This window comes from Cherax quadricarinatus, chromosome 72 (assembly GCF_038502225.1).
Source record: "Cherax quadricarinatus isolate ZL_2023a chromosome 72, ASM3850222v1, whole genome shotgun sequence".
Lineage (NCBI taxonomy): Eukaryota > Metazoa > Arthropoda > Malacostraca > Decapoda > Parastacidae > Cherax > Cherax quadricarinatus.
This window is the reverse complement of record NC_091363.1, coordinates 8244953-8264027: the sequence shown is the minus strand read 5'-3', so window position 1 is coordinate 8264027 and position 19075 is coordinate 8244953. Positions and strand designations below refer to the sequence as shown.

Genomic DNA, 19075 nt, shown 5'->3' with positions numbered 1-19075 from the left:
TGCAACGTCCCAGCAATTCCAGGAACGTAAGTCAAAAATTGACCACTGTCTGGAAAATTTGCCAGCTCCTGCACTCAACATATTGCTCCTGGGGGATTTCAGCTTGAGGCACCTAAAATGGAGGAATATAGCAAATAATGTTGTTGCAGTGATAACACCAGGAGGCAGCTCTGACGAGAACTCACACACACACGAGCTTTTAAATCTCTGCACAAAATTCAACTTAAACCAGCAAATAATAGAGCCTACTAGACTGAAGAATACACTAGACCTCATCTTCACTAACAATGATAGTCTGATACGAAATGTCACCATATCAAAAACAATATACATGTACTCAGATCACAACATAATCGAGGTTCAGACATGTATGCACGGAGCCCCAGACCGACTGGGGCTCCGTGCATACATTAGTCACGAGGGAGCCTTCACCAAATTCAACTTCAATAACAAGAACATAAAGTGGGACCAAGTAAACCAAGTCCTAAACGATATAAGCTGGGAAGATAGACTAAGCAACACAGACTCCAACTTATGCCTAGAACAGATTAACTCGGTGGCACTCGATATACAGTGGACCCCCGCATACCGTCAGCATCACATAACGTTTAATCCGCATACCGCTCGCTTTTATCGCAAAAATTTTGCCTCGCATACCGCTCAAAAACCCGCTCACCGCTGTTCGTCCGAGACGCGTCCAATGTGCGCCCTTAGCCAGCCTCACTTGTGCCGCCGGTGGCATTGTTTACCAGCCAGCCTCCGCGGTAACATCCAAGCATACAATCGGAACATTTCGCATTATTACAGTGTTTTTGGTGATTTTATCTGCAAAATAAGTGACTATGGGCCCCAAGAAAACTTCTAGTGCCAACCCTACAGCAAGAAGGGTGAGAATTACTATAGAGATGAAGAAAGAGATCATTGATAAGTATGAAAGTGGAGTGCGTGTCACCGACCTGGTCAGGTTGTACAAGAAACCCAAATCAACCATCGCTACTATTGTGGGCAACAGAAAGGCAATCAAGGAAGCTGTTCTTGCCAAAGGTTTAACTGTGTTTTCGAAACAGAGATCGCAAGTGATGGAAGATGTTGAGAGACTTATTGGTGTGGATAAATGAAAAACAGCTAGCAGGAGATAGCGTCTCTCAAGCGATCATAAGCGAAAAGGCTAGGAAGTTGCATGAGGATTTAATTAAAAAAATGCCTGCAACTAGTGATGATGTGAGTGAATTTAAGGCCAGCAAAGGTTGGTTTGAGAGATTTAAGAAGCGTAGTGGCATACATAGTGTGATAAGGCATGGTGAGGCTGCCAGTTCGGACCACAAAGCAGCTGAAAAATATGTGCAGGAATTCAAGGAGTACATAAACAGTGAAGGACTGAAACCTGAACAAGTGTTTAATTGTGATGAAACAGGCCTGTTTTGGAAGAAAATGCCAAGCAGGACCTACATTACTCAGGAGGAAAAGGCACTCCCAGGACATAAGCCTATGAAAGACAGGCTTACTTTGTTGATGTGTTCCAGTGCTACTGGTGATTGCAAAGTGAAGCCTTTATTAGTGTATCACTCTGAAACTCCCAGACCGTTCAGGCAAAAGAATGTCCTCAAGGAGAATTTGTGTGTGCTGTGGAGGGCAAACAGTAAGGCATGGGTCACTAGGGACTTTTTCGATGACTGGTTACACCATGCATTTGCCCCCAATGTGAAAGATTACCTAACTGAAAAGAAATTAGAACTTAAGTGCCTCCTGGTGTTAGACAATGCCCCTGGTCATCCTACAGACGTGGCAGAGCGACTTTATGGGGACATGAAATTCATTAAGGTGAAGTTTTTGCCTTCTAATACCACTCCTCTCCTGCAGCCCATGGACCAGCAGGTTATTGCAAACTTCAAAAAAACTGTACACAAAAGCTCTGTTTGAAAGGTGCTTTGTAGTGACCTCAGAAACTCAACTGACTCTAAGAGAGTTTTGGAGAGAGCACTTTAATATCCTCAGTTGTGTAAACCTTATAGGTAAGGCTTGGGAGGGAGTGACTAAGAAGACCTTGAACTCTGCTTGGAAGAAACTGTGGCCAGAATGTGTAGACAAAAGGGATTTTGAAGGGTTTCAGGCTAACCCTGAGAGGAGTATGCCAGTTGAGGAATCCATTGTGGCATTGGGAAAGTCCTTGGGGCTGGAGGTTAGTGGGGAGGATGTGGAAGAGTTGGTGGAGGAGGACAATGAAGAACTAACCACTGATGAGCTGCTAGATCAACTTCAACAGCAAGAGGCCAGACCTGAGGAAACTGGTTCAGAGGAGGGGAGAGAGAAATTGAAGAAGTTGCCTACTACAAAGATTAAGCAAATCTGTGCAATGTGGCTGAAAGTGCAAACCTTTATGGATGAGAATCACCCTCACACAGCTATTGCAAGCCGTGTTGGCAACCTGTACACTGACAATGTTGTGAAACACTTTAGGGAAGTCATAAAGGAATGAGAGGTACAGGCCACTATGGACAGATATGTTGTGCAAAAGAAGTCCAGTGACTCTGAAGCTGGTTCTAGTGGCATTAAAAGAAGAAGGGAAGTAACCCCAGAAAAGGACTCGACACCTCAAGTCTTAATGGAAGGGGATTCCCCTTCTAAACACTAACACTCTCTCCCCTCCTCCCATCCCATCAATCATCACCAGATCTTCAATAAAAGTAAGTGTCATGTAATTGTGCATGCCTTTTTCAGTTTGTGTGTATTAAAATTAACATTTCATGTGGTAATTTTTTTTTTTTTTCATACTTTTGGGTGTCTTGCACGGATTAATTTGATTTCCATTATTTCTTATGGGGAAAATTCATTCGCATACCAATCATTTCGCATAACAATGAGCCCTCTTGCATGGATTAAAATCACTATGCGGGGGTCCCCTGTATGCTCAAGGCTTATTGCTTTAAGAAAAAGGAGGAGTAGATGTAAAATAGGAAGAGACAGGCGCTCCTTTTACAGGCAACGGAAAAGAATAACAGAGCAGCTAAAAGAGGCCAATATATCTGAAATGCGTAGGGAGTCACTGGTCAGAGAGATAGCAAACAGCGAACTTAAGCTAAAGGAATGTTATAGGAGTCAGGAATCGTGGGAAGAACTAAAAGCCATAAATGAAATCGAAAGAAACCCAAAGTATTTCTTTTCTTATGCCAAATCAAAGTCGAGAACAACATCCAGTATTGGGCCCCTACTTAAACAAGATGGGTCCTACACAGATGACAGCAAGGAAATGAGTGAGCTACTCAAGACCCAATATGACTCAGTTTTTAGCAAGCCGCTAACCAGACTGACAGTCAAAGATCAAAATGAATTTTTTATGAGAGAGCCACAGAATTTGGTTAACACAAGCCTATCTGATATTATCCTGACACCAAATGACTTCGAACAGGCGATAAATGACGTGCCCATGCACTCTGCCCCAGGGCCAGACTCATGGAACTCCGTGTTCATCAAGAACTGCAAGAAGCCCCTATCACGAGCTTTTACCACCCTATGGAGAGGGAGCATGGACACGGGGGTCATCCCACAGTTACTAAAAACAACAGACATAGCCCCACTCCACAAAGGGGGCAGTAAAGCAATAGCAAAGAACTACAGATCGATAGCACTAACATCCCATATAAAAATCTTTGAAAGGGTCCTAAGAAGCAAGATCACCACCCATCTAGATACCCATCAATTACACAACCCAGGGCAACATGGGTTTAGATCAGGTCGCTCCTGTCTGTCTCAACTACTGGATCACTACGACAAGGTCCTAGATGCACTAGAAGACAAAAAGAATGCAGATGTAATATATACAGACTTTGCAAAAGCCTTCGACAAGTGTGACCACGGCGTAATAGCGCACAAAATGCGTGCTAAAGGAATAAAAGGAAAAGTTGGTAGATGGATCTATAATTTCCTCACAAACAGAACACAAAGAGTAGTAGTCAACAGAGTAAATTCTGAGGCGGTTATAGTGAAAAGCTCTGTTCCACAAGGCACAGTACTCACTCCCATCTTGTTTCTCATCCTCATATCTGACATAGACTAGGATGTCAGCCACAGCACCATGTCTTCCTTTGCAGATGACACCCGAATCTGCATGACAGTGTCTTCCATTGCAGACACTGCAAGGCTCCAGGCAGACATCAACCAAATCTTTCAGTGGGCTGCAGAAAACAATATGAAGTTCAGCAATGAGAAATTTCAATTGCCTCGATATGGTAAACATGAGGAAATTAAAACTTTATCAGAGTACAAAACAAATTCTGGCCACAAAATAGAGCGAAAAACCAACGTCAAAGACCTGGGAGTGATCATGTCGGAGGATCTGACCTTCAAGGACCATAACATTGTATCAATCACATCTGCTAGAAAAATGACAGGATGGATAATGAGAACCTTCAAAACTAGGGATGCCAAGCCCATGATGACACTCTTCAGGCTGCTTGTTCTATCTAGGCCGGAATATTGCTGCACACTAACAGCACCTTTCAAGGCAGGTGAAATTGCTGACCTAGAAAATGTACAGAGAACCTTCACGGCGCGCATAATGGAGATAAAACACCTCAATTACTGGGAGCGCTTGAAGTTCCTGAACCTGTACTCCCTGGAATGCAGGCGGGAGAGATGCATGATTATATACACCTGGAAAATCCTAGAGGGACTAGTACCGAATTTGCACATGAAAATCACTTACAACGAAAGCAAAAGACTCGGCAGACGATGCAACATCCCCCAATGAAAAGCAGGGGTGTCACTAGCACGTTAAGAGACAATACAATAAGTGTCAGGGGCCTGAGACTGTTCAACTGCCTCCCAGCATACATAAGGGGGATTACCAATAGACCCTTGGCAGTCTTCAAGCAGGCACTGGACAACCTAAAGTCGGTACCTGACCAGCTGGGCTGTGGCTCGTACGTTGGATTGCATGCAGCCAGCAGTAACAGCCTGGTTGATCAGGCTCTGATCCACCATGAGGCCTGGTCACAGACCGGGCCGCGGGGGCGTTGACCCCCGGAACTCTCTCCAGGTAAACTCCAGGTAATATAGTTTGTAAGATCAATTAATCTTTCAACATTGTCCTTAAATGTTGAATGGCATGTTTCCTTGCAAATACTTTTCTGTTGGAATCACTATACTATAAATAAATACTGTTGTGGATCTGTAGTCTCTCAAAGTACCTCCGTCCAAAGCCCTTGCTGTATCTGTGCAGCTGTTCATCCAGTTATGATAATGACAATAACTTGATTTCTTGAGGAGATACAAAAAAGTTGCAGTAGTAGTTAATTACATGTACTGTATATTTCTTTTAAGGAAAAACCTGCTAGACTTCTTTTTTTTTTTTTTTTTGAGGGGGGGGGGAGTTGTAAGAACAGTGGACATTTTTAATATGTATTTTTATGCTGGTGCATAACAGCTTCAGCATTTGACCAATGTTCATCCTTTTATGTTTGTGTGTTTTCACAGATTCTTGGATTATGTGAATTCAGCATACTTTGATGGCAGTCTTGATGTGAGCAGCAAAGAGGCCCTGAAATCCTCCATGTACAAAAGTTCTACACATCGTCAAAACAGTGGGATTCCCAGTGAAAGGTATACTAATGGTTGCAAGAATAATGGATGGAGTATTTAAAGTCTTGCTATATAAAGTATTAAAGTAAATAATTCATATTTTTCATAATTTCAGGCAAAAATAAGAGGAGTATTAAGCAGTCTGGGCTCACTACACCTTCCTGCACAGTGACTGGCTTTAACTCCTTCATCTTAGTAACTCTAGCTACCAACATTTCTTCAAGTTTGTAAATGCAGAAATCATAATATTTAACATAAGTTATAAAAGTCTTCATTATTTCTTGTATATTGTATTGACATTGAAACTTTTTATATTATATATAACCAAGTCTCCCTCACTTTATGTGCTCAGTGAACACTGAACCCATTATAACATTTAAAACATTGAGATTCATTTTGAAACTTTGCAAAGTCTACATTTTTTGACTAATGTTTTCCCCAACAAACACGAGCTTACCAAACATCCACTAAATGGTCACACACAAAAAAAAATATTTAGTTGACCAAGCAAGCACCAGATAAATCTGACCCAAGGCTGGACTTCTGGAGTAGAAAAATTCTCTGAACTCTACTTGAATAACCCGCACTTAGGTGACTGAAACTTATGATGCATTTCAGTTTGACTTGGACCATTAATGGTATAACTGAGAAAAAAATTTAATTTAAAATTCAATCATAATCTTATGCAATACAAAACCAGGAAAAAAGATGTATACTTTCTTTTATTTGCTTTTACTAAAAAAATTATGAGCACGTCAGATTGGCAATAAATAGCTCTATACTGTACCAAAAATATTTACAACTGGTCAAAAAAATTTATAAAAAATTTAATTCAGAATTCAATCATATTCCTCCTCCCTTAACTCTTGACTCTTCTCTCCAACACCAACCAACCATCTTCTCTTTGAACTGAAGTGCTCACATTATGAATGAGTGACTACATTTCTCCTTACTATTTCCTTCCTCTTTCCATCCCTTGATCCTGAATTAATGACCCTTGTGGGTTTAGCACTTTAGTGTGATTATAATAATAATAATAATGTCTCACCATAACCCAACCTCATCTGGCCAGGTGTCCGCTTTCTTTTCCACCAGAAGTGAACCCCTGTGGGTTTGGCAGTCCTTCATAAATGTAATAATTTGCATAACCTGGGGCTTTTCAGAATATATGAAGATAATGTGACCTAACTTTGTTACAGTAGTACAATTTTATAATAAATTTTTTGTTTGTCTATATTGTCTGACTCTTTGCCCATGTATATGCAGATTGAAAACATTAAAATTAAAAAAAAAAATTGATTATGTTTGTAGGGAGATTTTCCATTGTTTGAAAACATTTATGTGGCTGCTGCTGCATCTTAAGCAGTAATGTGATATGTACCTTATGAAGTGCCTTATCCTACTTGTATTTTCTGTTGTACATTATGTTGTATGGAGGTCTCAGTCCTCTCTCTACTAATCATAGCTTGGTCTCTGACTGATCAGGAGTTGGTAATTCTTTACTGCACAGATTTAGAAAAAAAAATGATCGACTCTTGACTGTGAACGTGTATTTTCATATAAGGCATGTATTTGAGTACGAAGTTTATTAAAGAACCAGAAGGCACAATACTCGCACATAGGAGAGAGAAGCGTATGACCACATTTCAATCCAACTTGAGCCATTTACAAAGTCAAACAGTGTGACTTCGTAAATGGTCCAAGTGTGACTGTAATGGTCCAAGTTGGACTGAACCATTGTTGTAAGGTTCTGTATTATGTGCAGGTTATTTGTGTACAGAGATTATTGCCTGCACTTATATTGCATGATAACAGTTGTATCAAAATATAATTAAATTGGCAATCTGAGTTTCATTGTAAACCTCTGTATTCCAGATCACTAATTCATTTCATTAATACATGTAGTGTGAAACATATCGATTGCAAGGGTGATAGTCAAAAGGTTAAACAGGCTCATTATGGCTAAGACGAGATGGGACTTACACAGATGACAGCAAAGAAATGAGAGATACTGAAGTCTCAATATGACTCGCCATTTAGTGAACCATTAACCAGACTTAGAAGAGTCGACAATCTAAATTATTTTTTTATGACCAAGACTCAAAATTTGGTTACTTAAAAAATATCTGCTATTATCCTAACACTACAAGAATTTGAAAAAGCAATAAATGACATACCCATGAACTCTGCTCCAGGCCCAGATTTGTGGAACTCTGTGTTCATCAAGAACAGCAAGAATCCCCTTTCATGTGGCTTAAGCATTCTATGGAGAGGGAGTATGGACATGGATCATCCCCAAATCACTAAACACAACAGATGCAACCCCACTCCACAAAGGCAGCAGTAAAGCAATTTTTTTTTTTTTTTGTTTTTCAACAAGTCGGCCGTCTCCCACCGAGGCAGGGTGACCCAGAAAAGAAAGAAAATCCCCAAAAAGAAAATACTTTCATCATCATTCAACACTTTTACCACACTCACACATTATCACTGTTTTTGCAGAGGTGCTCAGAATACAACAGTTTAGAAGCATATACGTATAAAGATACACAACATATCCCTCCAAACTGCCAATATCCCAAAACCCCTCCTTTAAAGTGCAGGCATTGTACTTCCCATTTCCAGGACTCAAGTCCAACTATATGAAAATAACCGGTTTCCCTGAATCCCTTCACTAAATATTACCCTGCTCACACTCCAACGGATCGTCAGGTCCCAAGTATCATTCGTCTCCATTCACTCCTATCTAACACGCTCATGCACGCTTGCTGGAAGTCCAAGCCCCTCGCCCACAAAACCTCCTTTACCCCCTCTTTCCAACCCTTTCGAGGACGACCCCTACCCCTCCTTCCTTCCCCTATAGATTTATATGCTTTCCATGTCATTCTACTTTGATCCATTCTCTCTAAATGACCAAACCACCTCAACAACCCCTCTTCTGCCCTCTGACTAATGCTTTTATTAACTCCACACTTCTTCTTCTTTCAACGTACCAGCCGTATCCCACTGAGGTGGGGTGGCCCAAAAGAAAAAACTGAAGTTTCTCCTTTTAAATTTAGTAATATATACAGGAGAGGGGTTACTAGCCCCTTGCTCCTGGCATTTTAGTCGCCTCTTACGACACGCATGGCTTACAGAGGAAGAATTCTGTTCCACTTCCCCATGGAGATAAGAGGAAATAAACAAGAACAAGAATTAGAAAGAAAATAGAAGAAAACCCAGAGGGGTGTGTATATATATGCTTGTACATGTATGTGTAGTGTGACCTAAGTGTAAGTAGAAGTAGCAAGACTTACCTGTAATCTTGCATATTTATGAGACAGACAAAAGACACCAGCAATCCTACCATCATGTAAAACAATTACAGGCTTTCGTTTTACACTCACTTGGCAGGACGGTAGTACCTCCCTGGGCGGTTGCTGTCTACCAACCTACTACCTACATTAACTCCACACCTTCTCCTAATTTCCACACTCCGAATTTTCTGCATAATATTTACACCACACATTGCCCTTAGACAGGACATCTCCACTGCCTCCAACCGTCTCCTCGCTGCTGCATTTACCACCCAAGCTTCACATCCATATAAGAGTGTTGGTACTACTATACTTTCATACATTCCCTTCTTTGCCTCCATAGATAACGTTTTTTGACTCCACATATACCTCAACGCACCATTCACCTTTTTTCCCTCATCAATTCTATGATTAACCTCATCCTTCATAAACCCATCCGCCGACACGTCAACTCCCAAGTATCTGAAAACATTCACTTCTTCCATACTCCTCCTCCCCAATTTGATATCCAATTTTTCTTTATCTAAATCATTTGATACCCTCATCACCTTACTCTTTTCTATGTTCACTTTCAACTTACTACCTTAACACACATTCTCAAACTCATCCACTAACCTTTGCAATTTTTCTTTAGAATCTCCCATAAGCACAGTATCATCAGCAAAAAGTAACTGTGTCAATTCCCATTTTGAATTTGATTACCCATAATTTAACCCCACCCCTCTCCCGAACACCCTAGCATTTACTTCTTTTACAACCCCATCTATAAATATATTAAACAACCATGGTGACATTACACATCCCTGTCTAAGACCTACTTTTACCGGGAAGTATTCTCCCTCTCTTCTATACACCCTAACCTGAGCCTCACTATCCTCATAAAAACTCTTTACAGCATTTAGTAACTTACCACCTATTCGATATACTTGCAACATCTGCCACATTGCTCCTCTATCCACTCTATCATATGCCTTTTCTAAATCCATAAATGCAATAAAAACTTCCCTACCTTTATCTAAATACTGTTCACATATATGCTTCAATGTAAACACTTGATCTACACATCCCCTACCCACTCTGAAGCCTCCCTGCTCATCCGCAATCGTACATTCTGTCTTACCTCTAATTCTCTCAATTATAACCCTACCGTATACTTTTCCTGGTATACTCCGTAAACTTATTCCTCTATAATTTTTACAATCTCTTTTGTCCCCTTTCCCTTTATATAAAGGGACTATACATGCTCTCCGCCAATCCCTAGGTACCTTCCCCTCTTTCATACATTTATTAAACAAAAGTACCAACCACTCCAACACTATATCCCCCCTGCTTTTAACATTTCTGTCATGATCCCATCAGTTCCAGCTGCTTTACCCTCTTTCATTCTACGTAATGCCTCACGTACCTCCACCACACTTACATTCTGCTCTTCTTCACTCCTAAAAGATGGTATACCTCCCTGGCCAGTGCATGAAATTACCGCCTCCCTTTCTTCCTCAACATTTAAAAGTTCCTCATAATATTCTCGCCATCTACCTAATACCTCCCTTTCCCCATCAACTAATTCCCCTACTCTGTTTTTAACTGACAAATCCATACTTTCCCTAGGCTTTCTTAACTTGTTTAACTCACTCCAAAATTTTTTCTTATTTTCATTAAAATTTCTTGACAGTGCCTCTCCCACTCTATCATCTGCTCTCCTTTTGCACTCTCTTCACCTTTCTTTTACTCTCCATATACTCTGCTCTTCTTATAACACTTCTGCTTTGTAAATACCTCTCATAAGCTACCTTTTTCTCTTTTATCACACCCTTTACTTCATCATTCCACCAGTCACTCCTCTTTCCTCCTGCCCCCACCCTCCTATAACCACAAACTTCTGCCCCACATTCTAATACTGCATTTTTAAAACTATTCCAAACCTCTTCAACCCCCCCCCCCACCCACTACTCATCTTTGCACTAGCCCACCTTTCTGCCAATAGTTGCTTATATCTCACCCGAACTTCCTCCTCCCTTAGTTTATACACTTTCACCTCCCTCTTACTTGTTGTTGCCACCTTCCTCTTTTCCCATCTACCTCTTACTCTAACTGTAGCTACAACTAAATAATGATCCGATATATCAGTTGCCCCTCTATAAACATGTACATCCTGGAGCCTACCCATCATCCTTTTATCCACCAATACATAATCTAACAAACTGGAAATATAAACACAAATGCAGTATAATGTGATCCTTTATTGACAACGTTTCACCCACACAGTGGGCTTTTTCAAGTCACACACGGATCTACCTGGGGTTGGAAGGTACGAGAGTATTTATAGGCATGTTCAGAATGTTGAGGTCAGGTGGAGAATGCTGCATCTGATGATCTACCGGGTGGGGTTATAGAGTCTTGGGTAGCTTGGCAGGGGTATTGGACAAGTTGTGAGTAGACCTTCTGCAGTGTGGACTCCAATAGCAATAGTGAGGATAAATTACCAAAAACAACTGGTGGGAGCTCCATTGTTGGTGCTAGGGAGGATAGGAATAAGACAGGGAAACATGCACCAACAGGGAATACAGTCACAGAAACCCAAGGCAAACGGAAACCAAGCCTGTGCACATACTATGCACTTGGTATCTGCTGGCATGGGAAATCTGGAAAAACAGATGGGACATGCAACTATGACCACCCTAGAAAATGTCATGTCCATATGACAACAGGAAAATGCAAACTCCCTTCCTGTAAGCTTTTTCACCCTGAAATGTGTACCTCTTCAGTACAGGAAAGACTGTGCTATAACTTAAATTGCCAGGCATACCATCTAAAGGGGACAAAAAGATACAAAACATCCAGGCCATGGGAAAACCTGGGTAGCCACAGCCACTCAAGAGGGAGAGGTTTTTTAGTGCCAGGAAGGAAAAAAAACTGGCAGGAAATGGCAGAAATCGTACACCAAATCCAGTCATTCCTGGAGTGGAACCACAGTCGATGGCCTCCACTCCAAACCAACAGATACAGATACTAATGCCGGAAAAAAAATCCCCCCCCAGTACCAACAATACCACCAGTCCGATAACATTCTTCTTTGCAAATATACAGGGTCTAAAGCCAGCAACAAACAACAAAATACCTTTCATCCGTGGACTGCTTGCAGAGGCAAAGGCAATGTTCGCGGCTTTCACTGAGACCCACATAAAGGATCACTTGGACAACGAAATATGGATCCCAGGTTACAACCTATACAGATGTGACAGAGTGAACAGGCAAAAGGGGGGGGTTGGCCTGTACATTGCAGAGTCACTTGTTTGCACAGAACTGCTTAATGCCTCAAATGACGTAGTGGAAGTTTTAGCAGTAAAGGTCGAGAACCAAAACCTAGTCATTGTGGTAGTCTACAAGCCTCCGGATGCAACTTCCCAGCAATTCCAGGAACAGCTGTTAAAAATTGACCACTGTCTGGAAAATCTTCCAGCTCCTGCACCCAACATCTTGCTCCTGGGGGATTTCAACTTAAGGCACCTAAAATGGAGGAATATAGCAAATAATATTGTTGCAGAAATAACACCAGGAGGCAGCTCTGATGAAAACTCACACTCACACGAGCTTTTAAATCTCTGCACAAAATTCAATTTAAACCAGCAAATAATAGAGCCTACTAGACTGGAGAATACACTAGACCTCATATTCACTAACAATGATGATCTGATAAGAAATGTCACCATATCAAAAACAATATACTCAGATCACAACATAATTGAGGTTCAGACATGTATGCGTGGAGCCCCAGACCGACAAAATGAGACTAGTCACGAGGGAGCATTCACCAAATTCAACTTCAATAACAAAAACATAAAGTGGGACCAAGTAAACCAAGTCCTAACCGATATAAGCTGGGAAGATATACTAAGCAACACAGACCCAAACTTATGCCTAGAACAGATTAACTCGGTGGCACTCGATGTATGCACAAGGCTTATTCCTCTAAGAAAAAGGAGGAGTAGATGTAAAATAGAAAGAGACAGGCGCTCCCTTTACAGGCGACGGAAAAGAATAACAGAGCGGCTAAAAGAGGTCAATATATCTGAAATGCGCAGGGAGACACTGGTCAGAGAAATAGCAAGCATCGAACTTAAGCTAAAAGAATCCTTTAGGAGTCAGGAATCGCGGGAAGAACTAAAAGCCATAAATGAAATCAAAAGAAACCCAAAGTATTTCTTCTCCTATGCCAAATCAAAATCGAGAACAACGTCCAGTATTGGGCCCCTACTTAAACAAGATGGGTCCTACACAGATGACAGCAAGGAAATGAGTGAGCTACTCAAGTCCCAATATGACTCAGTTTTTAGCAAGCCGCTAACCAGACTGAGAGTCGAAGATCAAAATGAATTTTTTATGAGAGAGCCACAAAATTTGATTAACACAAGCCTATCCGATGTTATCCTGACGCCAAATGACTTCGAACAGGCGATAAATGACATGCCCATGCACTCTGCCCCAGGGCCAGACTCATGGAACTCTGTGTTCATCAAGAACTGCAAGAAGCCCCTATCACGAGCCTTTTCCATCCTATGGAGAGGGAGCATGGACACGGGGGTCGTCCCACAGTTACTAAAAACAACAGACATAGCCCCACTCCACAAAGGGGGCAGTAAAGCAACAGCAAAGAACTACAGACCAATAGCACTAACATCCCATATCATAAAAATCTTTGAAAGGGTCCTAAGAAGCAAGATCACCACGCATCTAGAAACCCATCAGTTACACAACCCAGGGCAACATGGGTTTAGAACAGGTCGCTCCTGTCTGTCTCAACTATTGGACCACTACGACAAGGTCCTAAATGCACTAGAAGACAAAAAGAATGCAGATGTAATATATACAGACTTTGCAAAAGCCTTCGACAAGTGTGACCATGGCGTAATAGCGCACAAAATGCGTGCTAAAGGAATAACAGGAAAAGTCGGTCGATGGATCTATAATTTCCTCACTAACAGAACACAGAGAGTAGTCGTCAACAGAGTAAAGTCCGAGGCAGCTACGGTGAAAAGCTCTGTTCCACAAGGCACAGTACTCGCTCCCATCTTGTTCCTCATCCTTATATCCGACATAGACAAGGATGTCAGCCACAGCACCGTGTCTTCCTTTGCAGATGACACCCGAATCTGCATGACAGTGTCTTCCATTGCAGACACTGCAAAGCTCCAGGCAGACATCAACCAAATCTTTCAGTGGGCTGCAGAAAACAATATGAAGTTCAACGATGAGAAATTTCAATTACTCAGATATGGTAAACATGAGGAAATTAAATCGTCATCAGAGTACAAAACAAATTCGGGCCACAAAATAGAGCGAAACACCAACGTCAAAGACCTGGGAGTGATCATGTCGGAGGATCTCACCTTCAAGGACCATAACATTGTATCAATCGCATCTGCTAGAAAAATGACAGGATGGATAATGAGAACCTTCAAAACTAGGGAGGCCAAGCCCATGATGACACTCTTCAGGTCACTTGTTCTATCTAGGCTGGAATATTGCTGCACACTAACAGCACCTTTCAAGGCAGGTGAAATTGCCGACCTAGAAAATGTACAGAGAACTTTCACGGCGCGCATAACGGAGATAAAACACCTCAATTATTGGGAGCGCTTGAGGTTCCTAAACCTGTATTCCCTGGAACGCAGGAGGGAGAGATACATGATTATATACACCTGGAAAATCCTAGAGGGACTAGTACCGAACTTGCACACGAAAATCACTCATTACGAAAGCAAAAGACTTGGCAGACGATGCACCATCCCCCCAATGAAAAGCAGGGGTGTCACTAGCACGTTAAGAGACCATACAATAAGTGTCAGGGGCCCGAGACTGTTCAACTGCCTCCCAGCACACATAAGGGGGATTACCAACAGACCCCTGGCAGTCTTCAAGCTGGCACTGGACAAGCACCTAAAGTCAGTTCTGGATCAGCCGGGCTGTAGCTCGTATGTTGGTTTGCGTGCAGCCAGCAGCAACAGCCTGGTTGATCAGGCTGTGATCCACCAGGAGGCCTGGTCTCAGACCGGGCCGCGGGGGCGTTGACCCCCAGAACTCTCTCCAGGTACTCCAGTGTTCTATGTTCTTATGTGGGATAGTGATGAAGAAGTTTCTTGGCGAGTGGTTCAGCTATGTTATAGAAGCCATTGTTCTGGTTGAAATTGTTGGTTGTAGAGATGAGCGATGATTCCAGGATTCTTCTGTATTGAGTGTTGTCTTCTGTGGCTATAAGTCTTGAGTTTCTGTAGTTAATTAAATGGTTGTGTGAATTGCGATGTCGTACACAGGCATTCCTTGTATCGTCAGTCCTGTTTGCATATTGGTGTTCTGAAATACGTGTTTGGAGGTCTCTTGATGTTTCACCCACATATAATTTGTTGCAGTCATTACAAGGGATTATGTATACCCCAGCAGAGGATGGAGGCTTGTCCTGTCTACTACTGGTGATGTCCTTGATGGTCGTGGTTGTTGAGGTAGATACTTGGAATGATGTTTTCGCAAAGATGTTGGAAACATGTTTGGCAATGGAGTTGGTTGGGAGGACTATGTATCTCTTCTCGTAGACAGGACAAGCCTCCATCCTCTGCAGGGGTATACATAATCCCTTGTAATGACTGCAACAAATTATATGTGGGCGAAACATCAAGAGACCTCCAAACACGTATTTCAGAACACCAATATGCAAACAGGACTGACGATACAAGGAATGCCTGTGTACGACATCGCAATTCACAAAACCATTTAATTAACTACAGAAACTCAAGACTTATGTCCCACATCTTAAAAATCTTTGAGAGGGTTCTAAGAAGCAAAATTGCCACCCACTTAAATACCCATCAATTAAACAACCCAGGGCAGAATGTGTTTAGAGCAGGTCGTTCCAACTTCTCCCAACTGCTGGACCACTATGACATGGTCTTGGATGCTCTGGAGGACAAACAAAATGCAGATTCAGTATACACAGATTTTGCGAAAGCCTTCAAGAAGTGCGATCATGGTTTAATAGCACACAAAATGGTTGATAAACAAATAACAGAAAAAGTTGGTAGATGGATCTATAACTTCCTAGCAAATTGAACACAAAGATTATTATTATAATCAAGGGGGAAGCGCTAAACCCGTAGGATTATACAGCGCCCAGGGGGGGATGTGGAAGGCATTCAGGCTTAATTCAGGGAACTGGAGCACAGATTCAATTCCCTAAATCAAGAGCCCCTCACCAACATCAAGGAACCTTCCATGAGGGGAGAACACAAAGAGTAATAGTAAACAGAGTAAAGTCTGAGGCAACCACAGTGAAAAGTTCTGCTCCACAAGGTACAATACTCATTCCCATCCTGTTCCTCATCTTCATATCTAACAAAGACAGAGATGTAAGCCACAGCACCATGTCGACCACTGCAGATGACACCTAAATTTGCATGACAGTGTCATCCAACGAAGACACTGCAAGTCTCCAAGTGGACATCAACCAAATCTTTAAATGGACCACAGACAACAGTATGAAGTTCAGTGAAGACAAATTTTACTCCGCACTGGAAAGCTGGAGGAAATTGAAACTGAGTGTAAAATAAATTCCAACCACACAATAGAGCAAAGAGCTGATGTCAAGGATCTGGGAGTGATAATGTCAGAGGATCTCACTTTCGAAGATCACAATAATAATAATAATAATAATAATAATACCTTTATTTCTACAAGTACATGTAGAAGGTATACAGCTCTAGCTGACATCAATGACATAATACTACATAGAAAGCTGCTTGTTATGCAGAGCATTTCAGGCAAATTAGGACAGTTTTATCCCAGGATGCGACCCACACCAGTTGACGAACACCCAGGTACCCATTTTTACTGAGGTGAACATGGACAACTGGTGTAAGGAAATACACACGATGTTTCCACCCTAGCCAGGAATCGAACCTGAACCCTCAGCGTGTGAAATAACAGCTTTTGCCACCAGGCCATGGGCCTCCGTGGAATGCCACGCCAATTATAATTCTCTTCAAATCAGTTTTCTCTAGGCGGGAATATTGCTGTACACTAACAGGCCATTTCAAGGTAGGCAAAATTGCAGACCTGGAGAATATACAGAGAACTTTAACTGCTTGTATAAGCACTGTACCATAAAGCACCTAAATTACTGGGAATGGATGAAGGTTGTGAAAATTTGTCTGGGCTGCCTCCAAGTGAGTCGCCTACCCTGGCAAACTCTGTTGACACCGAGCTCTGAGATGGGTACCTCAGCCTCACAAGTGGCTTATAGGACAGATTTTTCACAAATGATTGGTATTGCAAGAAACCTCGCCTGCATGCACGTATAAAGGACTAACTTACTTGGTGTTGCAGCATATATCCTGATCTTCAACTTCCTAAGCCTAGCTTTAGCCCCCTTGGACTTCCCCTTGGGAACCACGTGCAACCGGGAGCATTAATTCCTGCAATATTCAATCGTTATTAGTGTCCTGCCTGCACCTCAGAAATTCCTATATCCAAGAGGGTATGTATCCCCTAGTATAACTATGCAGACTCAGACGCTAGCTTCAGACGACTCTGAGACGCTGGTACTTACTGGGCATACTCTCTCTGTAGCACGCCGAGCCCTCAGTTAACTCAATCCACAATCTCCTAAGTCACTGGCCAGATCCTACTGGAAAAGGTGAATATCTCGTCTTACTGTATGGGCTGATGGAGGAGATCATCTACGGTACATCGAGGTGTCTCTACCAGATTTCCCCAGGTCTCAGATGTGAAGACACGTGGGGGCGCCGCCTGATGTTCACGGCACGTCTTGTCCAGTCGAAGTCTATCGTAAGAAGCACGCTATTCTGTCTTTGTGACCTGCGCCCCGCCATTCAAGCTAGGGCTGCCAGTTCTCCCCAGCTAACTTATCCTAATGTTTGCCTACATTATCGGCCTATTACTACCTATGTTAAGGTCTTAGGTCTACTCTATCATTATCTACAGATGCCTTAGTAAACCTAATATTAGTGTATTACCAGTAAACCTACCTACTCCTTCCCTGAAGAGTAAATCTATAAATTAAATAAGCTTACCAACCGCCAACCAGAGAATGCCTTGCTTGTTTGGGAGGGTTTAAGGGTCGCTCGGCTCAGACGACCAGACGCTCATGCTGGATCTGAGCTGTGGAACTATTTGGACCAAATAAATTTCCACATCCTCCCGCCGGCGAAGGTAGGCGCTAAGTCTAGATCAAGTCTGCCTCCCGCAGGCCCCCCCAGTGGGCCCTGGACTCGAGCGCCGTTCGACGGGTCGTCCGGCCGCTCAGCTCGCTCAACCTCTGGTCTGATTTCTCATGTCCCGGTCCCACCGTGTGGACCTCGAGAGGCAAAAGCCTGTTGATGGGTCTTATAGTCTCGACACCGTTCATTCTCACTTTCACCATTCTCAACCGCCCAGCCTTGTCTGGGTGGGTTGACACTACCAGGCCAAGAGGCCAGTATGCCCTCGGTGCCTCGGATTCTACCAGCACCAGGTCCCCTTCACTTAGCATCATCTTATTCGCCTCGGGGTCGGCACCATAGAAATGTTCTCGCAAGGTTGTCAAGTAATCCCTGCGCCACACCTGGTTCCATTTGTCCAGGATGTTCACCAGTCTGTTGTGACTCCTGTGCAGTTCTTCATTGATGGGGGCACCATCTGGCCCATAATAATCCAGCTCCTTGGAAGACTGACTCAAAATTGCGGGGAAGGGCTCAATCCTTCTTCCAAACAGCATGTGATTGGGGGTGAGAGCTTCTTGCTCGTCAATCCCATTTTGTACGTAGGTCAGAGGCCTGTTATTAACTCTTGCCTCTATCTCAACTAACACTGTCCTCAGTTCATCACAGCTCACCCTCCTGCCGTGCAAGACCTTCCGAATGCACCTTTTGACTGTGCCCACCATGCGTTCATAGAATCCCCCTTGCCAGGGTGCCCTGGGAGCTATGAACCTCCACTCGCACTCTATTCTCTTCAGGTGTTCTCGTACTTCTCCGTTGTCCCTAAGATTCCTGAAAACTTTATCGGCCGCCCTAAAGCTTGTGCCATTGTCCGAGATAATCAATCGCGGGCACGAGAATCTGGCAGTAAACCTCCTGAACAACTTCACGAAAGTCTCTGTCGTCATATCTTCTGCCAACTCCAAATGCACCGCTCGAGTAGTGGCACAGGTAAACAGG

General features: G+C 42.7%; 1 protein-coding gene across 1 annotated transcript in view; it reads left to right on the top strand.

The window, feature by feature from the left end:
- Nucleotides 1–7420, top strand: part of LOC128701426 (location of vulva defective 1-like) — a 384351-nt gene extending 376931 nt beyond the window's left edge. Inside the window, exons 42-43 of the mRNA XM_070100373.1 lie at nt 5473–5598; nt 5693–7420. Coding sequence (XP_069956474.1) covers nt 5473–5598; nt 5693–5702 — 136 coding nt within the window. The 3' untranslated portion in view covers nt 5703–7420. The remainder of the gene's footprint in view (nt 1–5472; nt 5599–5692) is intronic.
- Nucleotides 7421–19075: the final 11655 nt, after the last annotated feature.